This window comes from Medicago sativa, chromosome 3, assembly GCF_051527215.1.
Source record: "Medicago sativa cultivar Bolivia chromosome 3, Bolivia_mono, whole genome shotgun sequence".
Lineage (NCBI taxonomy): Eukaryota > Viridiplantae > Streptophyta > Magnoliopsida > Fabales > Fabaceae > Medicago > Medicago sativa.
This window is the reverse complement of record NC_140751.1, coordinates 74,246,160-74,266,591: the sequence shown is the minus strand read 5'-3', so window position 1 is coordinate 74,266,591 and position 20,432 is coordinate 74,246,160. Positions and strand designations below refer to the sequence as shown.

General features: G+C 32.8%; 1 protein-coding gene and 1 pseudogene across 2 annotated transcripts; one reads left to right on the top strand and one right to left on the bottom strand.

Annotated features, from left to right (window-relative positions):
* Positions 1 to 10,231: 10,231 nt before the first annotated feature.
* On the bottom strand, positions 10,232 to 11,986 carry LOC146940099 (uncharacterized; annotated as a pseudogene).
* A 3,998-nt stretch (positions 11,987 to 15,984) lies between these two features.
* Positions 15,985 to 19,729, top strand: LOC146940098 (Galactosyltransferase family protein). 2 transcript variants are annotated; one of them, XM_085753713.1, is made up of 11 exons: positions 15,985 to 16,205; positions 16,378 to 16,480; positions 16,594 to 16,652; positions 16,763 to 16,965; positions 17,158 to 17,221; positions 17,773 to 17,845; positions 17,940 to 18,060; positions 18,189 to 18,276; positions 18,418 to 18,543; positions 18,867 to 18,976; positions 19,109 to 19,729. In XM_085753713.1, exons 1-11 carry the CDS (start codon positions 16,114 to 16,116, stop codon positions 19,255 to 19,257), a joined length of 1,188 nt encoding a protein of 395 aa, XP_085609839.1. In that variant the 5' UTR covers positions 15,985 to 16,113; the 3' UTR covers positions 19,258 to 19,729. The 2 variants fall into 2 exon arrangements, with proteins under 2 accessions (XP_085609839.1, XP_085609838.1); XM_085753712.1 differs by having other exon boundaries at positions 16,375 to 16,480.
* The last annotated feature ends 703 nt before the right edge of the window (positions 19,730 to 20,432 follow it).

The following is a 20,432-nucleotide window of genomic DNA, read 5'->3' as shown; positions in this document are numbered from 1 at the left end:
CCCCATACCCGCGTTTATAAAAAATGTCTGTATCCGAGCTCGTACTCTCGTGGGCAACAACTTTAATGTCCTTCCTCGTACTCTATGGACATTTAAGTACCCATACCCGCATCCGTTACCCGCACTTTAACCATGAAAAGGCAATAAAAAACACCACAATTGAAATAAAACTATGATCCAAAAAAAATCAAATCAACTCATAAAATAGTACGAATCGTAGTATTTATATTTGGGTCATGTTAACCAGTGCCCCCAGGGCACTGGTTAAGGAAGCCAAATATGACCACACAACTTTCAATGCAAAATACTACTATATTTGACCCTTAACCACTGCCCCCGGGGCACTGGTTAACATTTCCCTTTATATTTAACCAAATAAAAAAACATCCAGAATATCCCTAGAAAGAAAGAAAAAAATATAGATATTTTACATAAGTTATACGTTAAAAAGTTGCAGTTGCATGTTAAAGACATAATAAATTGTTACTAAAGTTTTTATTAAGTTGTATTAAGTTGTTTTAGGGTTAGGCTTAAATAGTTAAATAAATTAGTAATTAATTGAACGCAAAAAATAAATAAATTATTTATCATATTATATAAATACATATATGCGGGTTGCAGGCTGAGTAGTACAGTGCACATACCCGTGTCCATACCCATTCAAATTTGCGGGTAATTACCCATACCCAAGCCCGGACCCATGAAAGCGGAGTTTTACCCTACCCATAGCGGGTATTTTTTGCGGGTGCCCATAGGGTCTGGGTCCAGATGCCATTCCTATCTGTGGGGGAAATCATGAATAAAAGCATGTTTAATTTTAAGTTCACAATGTTTGTTTCAAGTGAAAAATGGATTAATTTTACTAAATGTTTGATTTTTTAGTGACTGGACTTTGAATGTAGTATGTTTAGTAGTAATATGAAAATGTTAATAATTGCACTTAGGATTTTTTTTTTTAAGGAATTGCACTTAGGATATTATTTAAATGTATAAAAATATTAATTTTTACATAAAAAATTGTGCAGTTTAACTTGTAACTTGTATTTTTAAGACAAAATTTATTTGTGTGAATACAATGTCTTTAAAGTAGTTGTTAGCAAGACCGGTAATCATAAAAAATCATAAAGGATAGTAGTATTTATACAATTATTTTGTGATAACTTTCGAACAACTTTTTCTCTCTATTATTTTAGGACAAAAACAATATAGAGAGAAAGAGGAAAAAAGAGTAATAACATAATATGATAATGTGAGAAAGTGGTCTCAAAAGTTGTTAGAACATGATAGTACGCATATCATTTTTTTAAATAATATTTATTGGGTATATTTAAACAACAACAAAAGTGTGCTCCTTAAAAAAAATTGATTTATTAAAACAATAATCATATTTTAATTTCTTGGTGTTTCCGACATAACTTGATGTTGGTACAAACCTGATATCACATTTTAAATTCTCACATCACCACCTCCTAAGATATGCTTCGTTCTAAACTCTAACACACACCTCAAACGCATGATAACTTGAGCATGAACATGTTTTTGGTTTATCACTTAAGCCAAAGACGTAAATCTCGACCAAACACTAATGTCTAAGGTACCCTCTTTTACTGATTTGTAGTCATCATTGTGAAGAACAATTATAAATAGGAACACATGAGTATTTAAAAATTTGGAAAATAAAACAAAATTTAATTCAAGGGTAAAGTGGAAAATATTTATACTAGTTATGATATTGGTGGTTAAATTTTTCTTATAATAATGGTATAAATGGACCTCACATAATATTTTACATTACTTTACGATTCCTAATTATTTAAACAACCCAACTACGATTTCTAAATATCCATACCACTTATCTAAAAAAATTAAATGGGTCCCATTAATATCACACACTCTAAATTTTTATCATTTTAAATCAAAAAGTATTGGTTAAAATAGAGAAAAAAGAGAAAGACACGGTTGCTCTGCATGCAGTGGAGGTTCTAAGGCCCGGTAAGCCCGGGCACGACCCAATTTTTTTTGCAATTTCTTATGTAAATCCTCCTGAATTTCTTATATAAACCCCTATAAATCTGGCAATTTCTTTAGATTTTTTATTATTTGTTTGCAATTTCTTATGTAAATTCCTATAAATGTGTTGCAATTTTTTTTTTGCGCAGACTTTATAATAATACTGGCTCCGCCACTGTTTACATGTAGTCGTGGTTGAATTTTGCAACTCAAAAAATATTAAATAGAGTGTTCATACTGACACAGGTTGCTAAAACTACAAATGCCTCGGCCGATAAGTATACTCTTAAATACTTTACATTCTTTTCAGTTTTTATTTTGTCGTGTTGTGTCCAAAATAAAATGTTTTTTCGTTGTTTATTCGTTGCTTCATGTTTCACATATTCTTTTATTGTTTCACACTAGTACAAAAAACGCTTATCGACACATGGATTTTAAGTGGACAACTATCCACCTGACTTAAAAACTTGGACGGATGGAAAATTTTCAACTTCAGTATATATTAGGTGGGTTTACCCCATTTAAAAAGTGTTTGTTTTTTTTACCAAAGATTAATATTTAAAAGAGTAGTGCTAGCAACACTTTCTTTTCAACACTCTCTCCAACACTCACTTTCTAATTGGCTTAAATCATGGTGGGTCTCACACTTTGGAAATGAGTTCTACTTAATATGGTGGGTCATACATTGGTTTTATCCAATAAGAGAATGAGTGTTGAAAAGAGTGTTGAAAAGAGGGTGTCTCTAGCATCCCTCTATTTAAAAAGTGTTTCTAAAAATTAAGGTACACTCAAGTGCCAAAAAACAAACTCACCACAAAAAAAAAACCAAATTTAAGACCCAAAATCAATAAGCGCCAAACACTTATCGACCCAAATTCATATTTCTCTTTCTTTTTCTCAGATTTCACCATTAGCACCATAAACCCTAATTTCTCTTTCTCTGTCTCGTGAAACCCATCATCACCATAGGACATTTATTTCTCAGATTTTACCGTGATACCCATCGAGCACAACTTCTCAGCCGAACCCATCGAGCTCCAATGCTATCGGCCAAGGTAACTTCGTTTTCACTCATCGAGCAATGTCGTCAATTCATCACCTCTTCACTGTTACATCGATTCTACTCTTTTTTCACTTCAAAGGTACTTTTTTTTTATAGCTCTCTCACATTCAATTTCTTTCACTTTTTTGTTTTTTTTAATTGATTTTTTTTCATAATCATGATGATTAAGTTTTTATTGAAGACTGTATGAACTTATTGTTATCTGAGTATTGGAAAATTATTATATAGAATTGATTTTTATTTAAGGTTTGATTTTTTTAATAGTTTTTTGTTGTTTGAAAGTGATGATGGAAGTGTTAGGATTGAAATTCGAGAATTTTTCTTATATGAGTTTTGATTTTAAAATTGCAATTTTCTTGATCCGTTTGTTATTGTCACCTCCTCCATTTTTTTATCACATATTTGCCTAAAACACGAGATTTTAGTTAAGATAGATTAAATAAAAGAATGAAAATAAGGTAAAATAAATTAAAATCAAGACACGACAGTCACCACAGTAAATAAAAAATTTGAATAACATAGGATATGAGAACGTTTAATGAGGCGTGTGGAATCAAGAGAATGGGAATAGGCATAATTTTGATTGAGGCAATGCTATCCCCTTAAATATAAACAGAATGAATGGAAAAAAAAAAGGAGGTAAATAGAAGCATATGATCCATGATGATGTGCACTGTAACATCCCAGACTGCTTTCAGGATTGCCGACTGACCCCACAAACCAACACGAGTCTTTTCAGTGTGTTTTGTCCTCCCTCGCACGCTTAAATGTGGAGTTCTTATGGAATGAGCTACCGAAAAGAAGATGCATCTTGTTGATATAGGTAGTACCAAACAATTCTTATAAGCCTTCCTTCAATCATGTAGTCACATACCTACACGGCCTCAGGATCCCTCTCATTCCGATGTGATTCGGTTCCTCTAGAAACTGTCAGGAGCCGCTCATTGTCGTGCCTTGTGCACCGGCGACCACTCCCCTGTCCTCGTCAGCTGTGGGTGTTACATGCCCACCAGCTTCCGCTTGGTTTGTCCCCGAACCACACCGTACTGGGAGAGGTCTGCTCTGATACTATTTGTAACATCCAAGACTGCTTTTTCAGGATTGCCGACTGACCCCACAAACCAACACGAGTTGTGCACCGGCGACCACTCCCCTGTCCTCGTCAGCTGTGGGTGTTACATGCCCACCAGCTTCCGCTTGGTTCGTCCCCGAACCACACCGTACTGGGAGAGGTCTGCTCTTATACTATTTGTAACATCCAAGACTGCTTTCAGGATTGCCGACTGACCCACAAACCAACACGAGTCTTTTCAGCGTGTTTTGTCCTCACTCGCACGCTTACAGGGAAACTTCCTGGTAGGTCACCCATCCCAAAATTGCTCCAAGTCAAGCACGCTTAACTGTGGAGTTCTTATGGAATGAGCTACCGAAAAGAAGATGCATCTTGTTGATATAGGTAGTACCAAACAATTCTTATAAGCATTCCTTCAACCATGTAGTCCCATACCTACACGGCCTGAGGATCCCTCTCATTTCGATGTGATTCAGTTCCTTTAGAAACTGTCGGGAGCCGCTCATTGTCGTGCCTTGTGCACCGGCGACCACTCCCCTGTCCTCGTCAGCTGTGGGTGTTACATGCACAGCAGTATTAGTTTGATGTGTTTTGATATTCTTTAAAATTTCAGTCACAAATCATTCATTCTGATATAATCACTTTATAAACTTCCTCTAAAACATTCATTCAATTTTGTTTGATGTAATATGATACACTAACCGAAGGTTGATTTCTTTTTCTCAAAGAATAAATAAATTGAATGGTGTTAAAGGATACATCGGAAGACATGTATAAAATTATATCCTATTAAGTTATAGGGATGATATTTACGAAAGAAAGGAAATACTCCTAGTTTATTTCGGTACTCTGAGTAGTATAATAAGCAATATTTTTATGTTGTTTTGGTGAGTTCTCTTTCTGCAGAGAGTAGTCATAATTAAGATTTGGTGGGTTGCTTTATCCTAGAACGGCGAGGTTGAAAAGAGGTGTTGCACTATTGAGACAAAGCCGCAAAATATCTTAAAATAAGTGACATAAAATTATCCTTCATTTTCGATGAAAATAACACTTAGAAGAGGAAAGCGCACTCTAGGCAAAGAAAAAGTGTGAACCCTGTTATGTTAATTTAAAATTTTGATGATAAAACTTCATTATGCACTGTCCTTTTGGAATTGTCCTTTTTGCAGCTGTATGGTTTATGTGTTGGACTTGCGAGAATTTTTTAAAGCAATACTGATTTGTTGAAATTATACTGATCAATTGTTATAATGCAGGCTCCATTATTTTTAAATGTGAACTATATTTTTCTATGTTGTTCTAAAACACTTGTCACTATTTCTTGTTAATTACACAGTTTTAATTATTTTTCTTAGTTTTGATTGTTGATCTTCTGATTGTTGTCTCAAGGGTCTGATATCAAGAAAAGTGATCAAAATTTTGTTGGAAAACGGGTTAAAGTTTGGTGGCCATATGATAGTATTTAAGTGCATGGCTATTCATTTTGTGATATGTTGTGACTGGAAATTTTTCTCATGCAGGGTCAAGGACTGGGTGTGTTGTATGCTATTAGGCTCAACTTGTAATTTGTACTTTTTGTATGCCTGGTTTAAACAAGTTGTTTGTTTTTACTTGGTATATGTGGTTGAATTATTTTTTCACTTATAATCTTGATGATTGTTGCTTTGTGTGCCAAACAAATCTTCATTTTATTTCTGTCAGGACCAAATAGAATAGAAAAGCTAGCGAGTTAAAGGATATAAGTTTGATAAATGAATAGGGTAGCAAACCAATACATAATGAATTCTTACAAGGTAGTTCATGAAATCAAAATATTTCCCTTTTCACATAAGAAATAGGCAACTCGTACGCATGCACCCTTCACTCTCAGTGGTAATGGACGATTTTATCATGTATTTTATCGTGTATTACAAATTTTGATTTCCCAAACAAAATGGATATCCAATACATGTTGCCTTACCGAACCGATTGGAAGTAAGAATAAGAAAAATAAATAAACCAATCTGGACTTATCAGTGATAGACAAAATTAACTAACATTTACTGTGAAACCATTTTGAATATGTAATTAATGACCTTAAGTTCATATACCAGGACCTTTCAATCATAATAAGCTTTGTTCACCAGATGCTAAAAAACCTGAATGAATTGCCTAACCTCATATACCCCTATTCATTTATCAAACTTATATCCTTTAACTCGCTAGCTTTTCTATCCTTTTTGGTCCTGACAGAAATAAAATGATGATTTGTTTGGCACACAAAGCAACAATCATCAAGATTATAAGTGAAAAGATAATTCAACCACATACACCAAGTAAAATCAAAAAACTTGTTTAAACCAGACATACAAAAAGTACAAATTACAAGTTGAGCCTAATAGCATACAACACACCCAGTCCCTGACCCTGACCCTGCATAAGTAAAAAAAAAATCAGTCACAGCATATCACAAAATGAATAACCATGTACTTACATATTATCATCTGACCACCAAACTTTAACCCGTTTTCCAACAAAACTTTGATCACTTTTCTTGATATCAGATCCCTGAGACAACAGTAAGAAGATCAACAATCAAAACTAAGAAAAATAATTAAAACTGTGTAGTTAACAAGTGTTTTAGAACAACATAGAAAAATAAGTTTGCATTTAAAAATAATGGAGTCTGCATTATAACAATTGATTAGTATTATTTCAACAAATCGGTATTGCATTAAAAAATTCTTGCAAAATATTTGATCACATTGCAAAAGTCCAACACATAAACCATATAGCTGCAAAAAGGACAGTTCCAAAAGGACAATGCATAATGAAGTTTTATCATCAAAATTTTAAATTAACATAACATGGTTCACACTTTTTCTTTGCCTGGAGTGCGCTTTCCTCTTCTAAGTGCTATTTTCATCGAAAAGGAAGGATAATTTTATGTCACTTATTTTAAGATATTTTGCGGCTTTGTCTCAATAGTGCAACACCTCTTTTCAACCTCGCCATTCTAGGATAAAGCAACCCTCGCCAAATCTTAATTATGACTACTCTCTGCACAAAGAAAACTCACCAAAAAACATAAAAATATAGCTTATTATGCTATTCAGAGTACCGAAATAAACTGGGAATATTTCTTTTATTTTGTAAATACCATCCCTATAACTTAATACCATTCAATTTTATACATGTCTTCCAATGTATCCATTAATACCATTCAATTTATTTATTCTTTGAGAAAAAGAAATCAACCCTCGGTTAGTGTATCTTATTACATCAAACAAAATTGAATGAATATCTTAGAGGAAGTTTAGAAAGTGGTTATATTAGAATGAGTGATTTGACTGAAATTTGGAAGGATACCAAAACACATCAAACTAATACCTCATGTGATCCCATCAACTTGATGATATATTGGTCCCACATCAAAACTACATGTGACATTTATCAAATGAGTTAAATGTTTCATGAGTAGTGATGAAAGTATTCCAAAATGACTAGAATCATATAAAAAGTTTAACAACCATAGTACTTCATATAAAAGCATAATTGCATGTAAAGAATGGTGATGAAAACCATTCTCTGACCTGTTAACTTCTGCAGCAAGAAATTGAGCATATTTGGATATAAAATGGTACTTTTGAACCAATTTCTACTTTTCATCTGATATGTTCCACAAGTACTGTTATAGAATGAAAAATGTCTCGGACTCTTGGTCATTCTATAAGAAATTAAGTATTGAACCACATAATATAGCAAAACAATTTACTAGTAATTATAGCAATCAAAGTATTCTAAACACACAAAAAGTGGATTTGTGCAAATAAGCCACCCAATGACCCAATTGTAAATCGATATATGCAAACATTACAAACACAACCACCACCACCTCATTCTAAATTAAAATTCATTCGATGTGTATACAATTTACTGATTTGTTTTCTAATATCTCCCGAGACACAGAAAAATATGCAATTAAAATGGTTCAGAGTGTAAACTTCTATAAAAAGAAGAAGAAATCTTTAGCTCCAACAAACTTTCAGAGAACATAGGTATGTTTTCTTCCTTGAACATTGTCTTACCTTATTTAATTGCTACCACTTGAGTAGTCAGGGAAAAGCTCTTTTCTAATAACAAGAAAACATATATCAGAAGCCACAATATAACAATAATAATAATATATAGTATAATCTATGAAGCACAAACTCGGAAAGGAGACACGGCACGAATATGAGGACACTGCTAATGTAAAAAACATAGGACGGAGACACGACTATATATATTTTATATATTAAAAAATTAAAGTAATTTATGAACACAGTTTATAAAGAGTCTAAAATGAGAAGAAAAATTTATGTTTATTTAAACTCGGTACTTTCAATCAACCAAAAAAATACTTAAATCAACCAAAACAAATTGAGTACTTTCAATTACGAAAAATATTCTAAAACAAAATGATAAAATCATATCTAGTCGATCCACATTTAGGAAATCAGCCTCTAAGCCTGACTCATCTAAAAACAAGTCAACAACTTCAAGAAATCCACTGTCATCCAAACTCGTCTCCAACAACATTCCACATTTTCGTAATCTTCAACTCTTTCAAATCTAAGCTTTAACATATTTGCATAGTAACATTCGACTTCTTGCCCCATTGCTTTAATATTATTGGGGAGTGCTTCTTGAAAGAAGTCAAAGGTTACTATGCAAATATGTTAAAGCTTCCACTCTATGTGGTGTCATCTTTTCTCTTCAAAGAATGGATAAATGAATATTTGCTCCAATATCTTTCACAACATGATGGTGAACAAGGTTTTGCAAGTAACCTATGTGCAACCTTTTGAAGTCATGGAGCTTGAGCACAATGAACCAACCACCATGTTTTCGCAACCTTTTGAAGTCACGGAGCTTGAGCACAAAGAACCAACCACCATGTTTTCGGATGCATCTTGTCTCTATCAACAATAGAATGCAAGTTTGTTAAAACCTTCTCTTCCATGACTTCAAAAGGTTGCACATTGCACAACCTTGTTCATCATCATGTTGTGAAAGAAATTGGAGCACATATTCATCTATCCATTCTTTGAAGAGAAACAAAATACCACATAGAGCGGAAGTTTTTGTATATGTGCATAGTAACCTTCAGCTTCTGTCAAGAAGCACTCCCCAATATGATTAAGAGGAAACTAAAACGTGAAATGTCGTTGGAGATGAGTTTGAATCATTGGATGGTAGTGGATTTCTTGAAGTTGTTGACTCGTCTTTAAATGAGACATGCTTAGTGGCTGATTTTCTCAGTATGGAGTGACTAGGATGTGATTTTATCATTTTGTTTTAGAATACTTTTTGTAATTGAAAGTACTGTTTTTTTTGTTGATTTGTGTCTTTTTATTTTTTGTTTGATTGAAAGTACCAAGTTTAAATAAACAAAAATTTTGCTTCTCATTTTAGACTCTAAATTGTGTTCATAAATTGATTTATTTTTGGTAATATAGAATTAGAAAGAAAGCATGGCAAAGTGTGCTATAGAAACAAAGGAATTGGCTTCCGAGAGTACAACATGAAGCTTATTATTTAAAATCAAAATCGCCTAAAAAAGACAGATAACATATTTGTTAACATGTAAAAAGCTATATAGCTAGAGACACAAATTGCACATCATCTTACTACTCTTAAACTTTTATGAAGACAATGTTCAGAAGATGAGTACTAAACATGTCCTTCTTCCCATTATTTAATTCTAATTCTAATGATATGGCTTTGGGAAAATTTGTGGAGAACCAAAGTCTTTGATGACAGTTAGAGAAAATGTTGAAAAGAGGGTAAATATTATTCTTCATAATGAATGACCTGATGTGCCAAGTTTGTAAAAAAACATTGCCAAGAAGAAAAAAAGTTTGTAAACAATATGGAATCGACACGCACCACACATGATGAAACAAAATTTAAATTAGAACTATTAAACGATATTACTCACGTAGTTATCATGCAGAAACTAATCACAAAATAAAACAGATGGAAGTTCACATTTTCAACAAAAAAATGTCACATAAGTAACATCTATAACAAAAAAAAATCTTGAACAGAGGACTTATAGAATATTAGTGAACAAGATTTTGCACATAGAGGAGTCCCTTTTCAAAATCACTGAGACCGAGAAATGGTTGAGGATAAGGGGGAGCCATTATTTTCAATGATGGCCTCAAAAGTATCATCCGGTCGACAATATTAGCAGAAACTTTACGACAATGTTGCAAATTAATCTCTCTTAGGTGTTTGCAGTTCACTACCACTCGCCTAACTCCGTCCTCCGTGATATCACGACAATTTTCCACATCAAGTTGTTGAAGCTGAGGACAAAACTATGAGATCGCATAAAGTACTTCATCATCAATTCTTGACTTTGACAAATTCAAGACCTATAGTTTGCTGGATTTGAAGTTGATCCAAGGTAGCTCCTTTTGTGGGTAGAAAGGTAACTCCAAATATCGAATATCACCCCATCTCCTTAACACATTACCTATATCTTTAGATATACCGGGGCAAGAGTTCAAATCAAGAAGCTGCATATTGGGAAACATGAAAGCAAAAATATCGATGTTTACATTAAGCAATTGTGAATTGTTAGCCAAATGGAGAGATTTCACTTGACGGTAAACAAATGGTTCCCCCAACGGACCAATTCCAATGCTTGTTGACTCTATTTTGATATCACTAATTAAGCAAAGGACAATACCTAGGGAGTGCAAACAAGGTTAAGTTGGTGAGCATGTTACAACCACTGACGTTTATAGACACCAAATCACGAAGATATGGATACAACATTGAAGGGTTGTCATCATCATTCAAAAACTTTGCATTTTGAAAATCGAGATGCTGCACAAATCTACACTTTGACAGGAAAAAAGAGATCCCAAAATATGTATATTCGCAGCAATCTTGAAGGGCAAGGTTCCTCAAAGGAAGATCTTCATTTGCTAGAGAAATAAGCATATCATCAGTAACACATGAAAATGACAAATCAAGATGGGTTAAGCGTTTCAAACTCACCAATGAATCAATGAAGTATGAAGTAACATTTTTGCTTTCTCTTGCTTCCATAAAGTTGCTAACAGAGAAAGAAGACAAACTTGGTCTCTCATAGATTGCAGAAGCAATACCAGCATGAGTTAGTAAAGGACATTCTAATTACATAACCACCTCTTACAGTTGCTGGACATTTCAAAAAACTAAGAATCGTTAACATATAAATTACCTGAGAGATTAACCCTGCGGAGTTTTGAAAGCTTTTGAGTTAGAACCTTTAAAGCATTGTTGCAACTGTCGTAGTCGTCGCTACTTATTCTTACTTTGGGGAAACTGATATCAAAATCTTCAAGCAAAGGGAAAGAATCAGCTATAAAGGTTATATCAGTGTGATTGAGAGGAGAACCGGTGTTAGAACAGTTGAGATTGGTCAAGGATAATTGAGTCTTTTTGACAAGTTTTTGCAACCCTAAAGCGGGGAACATTGGGTGGTTGGAGAGGTTGAGGGAAGTGAGGTAGGAGAGGGAACAAGAACAGGAGGCACGACACCGCGGAAGCTGGAGAAGTCGAGGGAGGTTAGGTATGGAAATCTGTGGAAGATGCGAGTGAGGGATACTGATGGATTCAAGATTGTGAGGGAACATACTAAACAACCGCTGGTAGAGAGGAACCGTTTGGAGACAAAGGATAGAGTATGCTTTATATAACGGTTACGGTCGTCGCTGTTATCGATCTTGAGGAGTTTTGATAATACAAATTCCCAACAATCTTCTGGTAGTAAATCATCAAAGTCTTCTGCCTTTCTTTTTTTTGGATGAACTAGTTGTCATTCTTCTCTTCTCACCGAAAAATAAATGCTAACCCTAACGCTCCGAGTTGAACTTGAAACGGAAGGTGTGATTGTTTATGGCGCTTATAAGAGTTTATATTTGGATGTATATATACCCAGCATAAGTGGGTCATAACCAATGGATCGCACAAGAGGGCTTTCTCCCATCAAGTTTTGCTCACTCCAGACCAAATTTCCCAAAATACCCCTGCATGAGTTATCTCATGCGTTATACCAAGTGTGAGTTAACTCATACATCGTGAGTTAACTTTAGCGAGTGTTTTTTCATGTTTAACACCTGCATGAGTTAACTCAAACGGGTGTTATACCCAGCGTGAGTTAACTCACACATATGTTTTTTCATGTTTAACACTTGCGTGAGTTAACTCAAGCGGGTGTTATATCCAATGTGAGTTAACTCACGCATGGTATTTTGAAAAGTTTGGTTGGGAGTGAGCATTTTTTGTTGGGAGAAGAGCAGAATTCTATATACCACAACCCACAATTGAGAAGCCCAAATACCATTATCTCAAACTAGCAAAAAGATCGGCACTCACGTGTCCGTCTTTCTGTTTTTTTATTGAGATAACATTTTTTTTAGGAATTATTGCGATAATGTTTGAAAATTATGAACAATATTCTTTTTATGAAATTTTGATTTTGATTAAAACTAAAAATATTAATATTTGTTTTTTTTACCAAAAAAATATATTAATATTTGTTGTTTTCAATATAACAAATCAAACTAACACATTGATTATTTATTTCAATGACACCAACAATATAACAAAAAAATATAATCTATTTTTTTAATGACACCAACAACAATCTTTACTAAGTTGTTTAAGGGTATAATTGGGATAATGAAAAAGTAAGTATAGATATATTCATCTAGTTTGTTACATTTTTTAGATGATAAATGAAAAAAATTGGACATATATATACTCACATCGTGCTTGTTACATTTTTATTTTAATATTTGAATTTATTCTTATCTATTTGTTATATGTGTCATTTGTATTGAGAGTTGAGAAAATTTTTGAAAAGATAAATGTCAATATAAAAAACCAAAACATGTTATTTTCTTTTTATATAGTATATATAAGGAAATATCGTCAAGTAAAAAAATAACCTTTTTGTAGAACATTCACAAAATATGTATTAATAAAAGGAAAATGCTAACGTGTGCTCTTAAGACACAAGTTAAAAAGTTAAAGATATAAATATTTTTTAAAATTTGTGTATTCAATGTTATAAAAGTTTAATAATTTATATTTTCAATATAAAATGTATCGATTATTTTTTTTTTAGCTCCTTAATAAAATCAAAGTTGGTGTTCTATTGTATTATTTGAAAAAACACGTCACTTGTATCTTTTCTTAATTTCTTTTGTCCCCGACCTTGATTTAACAAAATCAAACATCAATCCGACCACACATTAAGGAGAGCCACCTTGAGACATTTCTAAAGCCTGCTTGACTAACACTAACATGGGCAACATTCCTTTGGTTAGGAAAGGAAATCTCATGGTAGTTTCCAACTTTTTCATAGGGAAGCACACACTACGTCCTTTAAAAAATATACGAATAAATAAATAAATCGATCCTTTTAAGAAAGGATAAATAAGGATTGTAAAAAAAAAAGGGGGGGATAAATAAGGTATATATTCTGAAAACCTAAGAAAACCACTCATTGGGATTATTTTTGGATTGAACCTAAATGCATTTTTTTGTTTATTTTTGGTACAATGAACCTAAATGCATTTTTTAATAAGTAGATTCCTTCAATTGTGGGTAATTCTATCCATGACACTTTTAAATATTAAATACGGATGCTTCTCTCTTTCTTTTGTAATTATCCGTCATATTGTGAGAGTTTAGCATCGTCTTCTATATCTATGGGGGCGGTTGGTTTCATATCAATGGAGTAGCATTGGCTACCCGAAAAGAAAAAATAAGCTTGAATAATTTAGTATAGTTTTGTATGTAGCCGCCCCATTGATATATTATTTGACTACTCCAAACAATTTTGTTGGTTCAAAGAAGGGTGATATTAATAAAAATATTGATAATCTATTAGTTTAGTGTCAATTATAGATAAATTTGACTTCTTAAAACTTCATAGAGCTCAACTTTAATAAATAATTATTGGTAGATTTTATTTTCTTTGTTGCCGTTTCATTAAATATAAGTAAAAGTTATTGTGAATTTATTTTACTTATTGATTAGGTTTAATATATTAGTTTTTAAAATATATTTATTTCTTTTTCATTATTTAACTTCCTCGTAAAAATTGTGCTAGCTTCGCCGTTGTATATCTAACTCTAGTTAATCAATGATTTTTGAAATTGGCAAATGGAAACAAAAATTTGTTGACTAGCTTGCCTCTTTGTGATTACTTGTCCATTTACCATTACTCCATTTATATTGGTAATTGATGGATATATGGTGTAACATGTCCAATTAATTTTTGCGTAAGTTGAAATTGCTCATTGTTCTTAAAAATAAATTTAAAAATCCATTGTCCCTGTTGTTAGTATATTATCATAAAATTATCAACATGAATCGATTCTAATAGAAGGAGCTAGTCTCTTCCAATATGAAGAATCAAAATTAAAAATTTTCGTCTAAATAAATTGTCATATTTAGTATTCAACACATCTGAATGAAGTTAATGTCAAATGAATATAGCATGTAGGAGCTCAAATCTCATCTATATACGCGGAAGTTACCTTCTTTACCTTCATATAAACTCCCATTTTCTTAAATATTCATCTCAATTTTCTCTATAATTTATTGGGTTAAATATGTTTTTGGTCCCTATAAAATTGGGAACTTCTAAGTTTAGTCCTTACTTAATTTTAATAGGTTTTTTACTCCCTACAAAAAAAATTGTTTCTAATTTTAGTCCCTACTACAACAAAGTTTGTCTAATTATCCTTGACCTCTTAAATTTTTGAACAATTTTTTTTAGACAAGTTTAGAACACTATGAAATGATGAAATGTTCATTTACTAAAATTTAGAATTTTTTAACATGAAACGAATTAAATATGAATTTTTATAACGGTAAAAGTTAAAGATAAAATCAACAAAATATGGACGTAGAAATAAAATTTTGCGACATTCTTTTGCAGAGGAACTTTTAGTTATGTTCTTAACACGTCTGCAAAAAATTGTTCAAAAACTCAAGAGTTTAAGTATAAATTAAACAGATTTGAATTGAGTAGGGACTAATACTGAATGCATAATTTTTTTTAGGGACTAAAAAAACTATTAAATTAAGTAAGGACTAAACTTAAAAGGTCCCAATTTTATAGGCACCAAAAACATATTTAACCCTAATTTATTTAAAAACGTGAAACAAAATAATTTTTCCCTCTTCTTTTCATTCAAACATGAAAATTGTTATCATTAAAATTAAAGGTAAATGTTAGGATCAAAATGAGACGTACCTTATTAAGTTGTGAAACGAGACTCATATAAAACGTCTGAAGTAATATTAGGTTGATGGATGTGGTATTGGGCTTGACCTTGCCCAAAAGTTCAATCTAGAATATCGTGTTAAATATGGTCCGTTAAATATCTATTTTCATTCTTCATTTTTTGTTAACATTTAATTTCATTCTTATATAATTCTTTATGGGAAACAAAAAATAAGAAAAGAAACAAAGACCAAAAGAGTCATATGAGAAGACCACAAAGTCATGAACAAATTGAGACAAAACTTAGACGCCATTTCTTACAAGGCACAAGTCGACGACCACACACAATGCGCGTCACGACTCATGTACTATGTACTACCGTAACTCGCTCACCAATTATTACCACACTGTTTATTTTTCAACTCGATTAAACTTCATAGTATAGTACTTGTAACCTTCATCATAATAACAATAATTATGCCACTACTTGCGTTTCTTCATTAGCAGACATTACATTAGTTTAATAATTTAATGTATAATTTTCTTATATAAAAACGGAAAAGAAGAAAAAACATCAATAGTAGCAGACATTAACCAAAAACCATAGACTAATTCATTCTTTGACATTCCCACCAAAGTTCCAATATCTATAACTTCTTCTTCTTCCAATTCTTCATCTAACTCACAAGAAAAATCAACACAAACATGAAGACTCGTACTTCTACCAAAATCTCTGCTAAATGGATTCCAATTTTCTCTGTTTTTTCCTTCCTTATTGGCATGCTCATCACAACTAGGTAAGTCCCTTCTTGCCCATTTCTTGTTTTTTCATCAATCGTACGTGTTTTTGTGTTGTGAGTGATTTTGGTTTGAAATCAAAATCATGGGGTGTTAGATTTCTGTTTCAAAATTTGAACTTTATGATCTGATTTTGGAGGTTTTTTTTTTTTTGTGGTTTTTTTGTAGCAGGATGTGGGAGCAACCTGAATCAAATGGTGTGATAATTTCTAAGCATCAACGTGATCAACAAGAACTTCAAGTGATCTCTGAGGATTGTGATGTGACCAAAAAGGTATGTGGTTGATTAATTTCTTTCTCAGATTTCTAACTTCAGTTGTAGAAAAGTTTGTGTGTTATTTTTGCTTTTTTGGTAAAGTAAACCCTACCACTTTTTTGGAATAACAGAAGCAGGAAAAGCCTAAGGATGACATGAATGAATTGTATAAAACACATGAAGCTATTCAGTGAGTGCAAAATTGATTCCATTTCCTTTTAGCTAGATTTGTTTCTTGCAAATTGCAATCGAAGTTCTTTTTTACTTGAATAATTTGATTTTTAATTTCTTGGATTCCAGGGCCTTAGACAAGCAAGTTTCAATGCTGCAAATGGAATTAGCAGCAGCTAGAAGTTCTCGCGAAAAGAACTCAACTGGCTCGGCCACCAATTCCAGTGAAGGTGCTTCCAAGAAGAAGAAGGCATTTATAGTGATAGGTATAAACACAGCTTTCAGTAGCAGGAAGAGACGTGATTCAGTTAGAGAAACTTGGATGCCTCAAGGTAAAACTATCTTATTTAAGACTCAATTTGGTATGATATCCCTTTGATATTGGGATGAAAAATTTGAGGTCAAATTTTCCTGTATAGTTAGTAATCCTTGAGTTTTTATCCCTATTTTTTAGGGGTTGTTGAGTTTAACTATGATGGATTAATTTCTGAAAAGTTGTGTTTTTGTCCCCCGATTTTGATCAGGTGAACAACTTCTTCAATTGGAACGGGAGAAAGGAATTGTTATCAGATTCATGATTGGCCACAGGTAATATAGTCTATATGATTCTGGTTGTATCGATGTATGAAACTACCAAAACAAAATTTGGTGTGATTTAGGAGATAATAACAATGAAGGTGACCGAATAAATTAGGAGTATAATGCGAAGCTGTAGGATGTTTCTTATTGTTTGGCATAACACTGACATTAACTATTTCAGTTTGAATATGACAACACAAAAAATATGTTCTTGTTTTGGTTTGCTAGAACTAGTACAATGTTATCTCTTTTAACACTACTTGTCTGACTTCTAGATCCAAAACATAAGTCACTTTGAAAATTGATGATGTGTAAAACTAAGTATTTTGGTCACTTGATTATTTTTATTGGATCAAGACGCTTGTTTCAAATGCTTACCTCAAACTCAGAGAACTATGAATGCCTGCAAAAATGGCTTGTATGACCAATATCACTTGGCTCCCTTTACAGTTCTTTGTTTTTCTTAATACTGCATTGTTCCAATCACTACATGATCTGTTCATTTATATGGATTCTACTTAATGGCACTAATATGAATGATCTTGCCATTGTTGTTTCAGTGCAACTTCCAACAGCATTCTAGATCGTGCTATTGATTCAGAAGAAGCTCAACACAAAGACTTCCTTCGCCTGGTAAGGCAGATCATTATTCTTATGACTTTATTGTGTGAGAAAAATATGGATAATTTGGCTTAATTTTGACATTTGGTTTTGCATTATCTTATAGCAACATGTTGAAGGATATCATGAGCTGTCTGCAAAGACAAAGATTTTCTTTTCTACTGCAGTTGGATTATGGGATGCTGATTTCTATGTCAAAGTAGATGACGATGTTCATGTCAATTTAGGTATATATCTGTCTTAGGATTCTTGACTTCTTTTCAATGTATTGCCATCGTTTCTTTTAAACCTTTACCACTTATCTCTGCCCTATTTCCCCCAAAAAAATAACTCCGCTCTTCTTTGTTGCTCTTAGGTGTCTTGGCAGCAACCCTTGCCCGTCATCGTTCAAAACCCAGGGTCTACATTGGGTGTATGAAATCTGGACCTGTTTTATCTCGAAAGTAAGTACACTGGATTCTGGATTATTTGGAGGCCTTTCCCCTAGAAGCCGGAGGGTTCAGACAAAAATAACTACTACTCTTCCATGCTCCTGATTGTGGCTTAATGCTTATCCATTTTTGACGTTGTTTCTGCATTTATAGGGATGTCAAGTACCATGAACCTGAGTTTTGGAAGTTTGGAGAAGAGGGAAACAAATACTTCCGACACGCAACCGGGCAGATATATGCAATCTCTAAGGATTTGGCCACTTACATTTCCATTAACCAGTACGTATATGTTTCTTTACACAGTCCTTAATTTGGCAACCGAGGATCATTTTTGAATGGAAAATTAAAATTTTAATCTACATTTTGTCTATGTGATGAATGATGGTCCTGCAGATTTTATTGGAAGCAAAAAACTTATTTCTATGATTTGATTCAAGTGAAAAACTTTTACACGACAAGTTAAAACGTTTCCAAATATGAAATCTCAGCTTGTGAATTAGACCTTGATAATAGAACCAGCAAGAATCTTTATGTATCCGACATATAATATTCTTTCTTACAAAAAATTACAAATTTCATTGAGGTCCTCATTATGATTGCAGGCCAATTTTACACAAATATGCGAATGAAGACGTTTCACTTGGTTCATGGTTCATTGGTCTTGAAGTTGAGCACATTGATGACCGCAGTATGTGCTGTGGAACCCCTCCAGGTATATACTTGAAGCAATCTTAAATCTCTGTGCCTAAAAAATTTAAAGATGATTAGAAATTAAATCAAGTTTGTCAAGTGTCAACTGTAAATAATATTTATGTCTGATATGCAATTAATTAATGTTGTGCAGACTGTGAGTGGAAGGCACAGGCAGGTAACATTTGCGTTGCGTCGTTTGATTGGAGCTGCAGTGGAATCTGCAAGTCAGTGGAGAAGATTAAATATGTGCACTCAAAATGTGGTGAAGGAGATGGAGCTGTTTGGAGTGCTTTATTTTAGATTTATATCCAAAGGAGGATGATTTTTTTTTCTGGTCACAAGATGAACTACTTGTTTAAATTGCAGCCGGAACATTTCGGATTTGAGAATGAGAATCATCTGCAAAAGATATAACATTGACCATTTTTGTGGGAAGCTTAGAGGCAAGGCTGGTTGATCAAGATAAGAATTGCATGAATGTGGAGGATTTTAGCATGGGGTGGGGGATATGTATAATAGCTATAGAGGTGCTAATAGAATATTTATTTAGGACTATTCTAAGTTTTTTTGTTCTTTTAATACACTGTCTTGTGTGAGATTGTTCTTTGTAACGAAAAGCAGCAATGTTCTGATAGTATGTTAAATGTGATGCAACGAAATGTCAAAATTAACATCAGTTTGATCTGATTCGGACTCAATTGCCCAGCCAAGGTAGCATGGTTGTTGCTACATCTGAGTTTGCATTAAAAGAACACAGAACTAGATTTGTCTATGCTTAACGAATAATACTAGGTGCACATTCATGCTAGTCCCGTAAATGTTTTCTTATACTACTACTAATTACAATATTATGAAGTGTGTCTTTGGTTCTGCTACAAAAGTTGATTTAGAATAAATTGATTTTAATAGAAGTCAATTGAACACTTCTTCAAAAAAAAAAAAAATGTCAATTGAACAATAAATTTGAGAGTAAAAATTACATTTGGAATCAAGTTTCAAACCATAGCTTCTATCTAGTTATAAATCATTCTCCTTTTAAAAAAAAAAAAAAGCAAAGGTACAAACCATTCTAGAGGTAAAATCAATTACAATTAGGATTCCAACTCAATATAAACATGTCAAATCCACAAAGATTGATTTGGTGGTGTAAGTGTGAGACTTTGGAGCATGATGCTCTCAAGATCTTAGACTCGACGATGATACCAATCCACATGAGTGTGTTTCTCTCAAGTTATTGAAATTTCTAATATGACTTAAACCCATTTTATACTAAAAAAAACTTCTAATAAAAAGTTTTAGAATGACTAAAATGTAGGATTTTATGGAGAGAAAAGTTATATATTTAACTAGTGTCTATCTATAATAAAATAGTTTATACTTGTAAAAAAATTATTTACTAATAAAACCATCTACTATCATGTCCTTAGTCAATGAACAGATAGTTAATCCTATCTATAATTAAAGTTAGGCAAATG

What these genes read in the sequence shown, in the direction of transcription:
- LOC146940098 (XM_085753712.1), top strand. Translation starts at nt 16,114, where the DNA reads ATGAAGACTCGTACTTCTACCAAAATCTCTGCTAAATGGATTCCAATT. An exon ending in GGCATGCTCATCACAACTAG is followed by an intron (nt 16,206 to 16,374) that starts GTAAGTCCCTTC and finishes GTTTTTTTGTAG; the next exon opens with CAGGATGTGGGAGCAACCTG. An exon ending in ATTGTGATGTGACCAAAAAG is followed by an intron (nt 16,481 to 16,593) that starts GTATGTGGTTGA and finishes TTGGAATAACAG; the next exon opens with AAGCAGGAAAAGCCTAAGGA.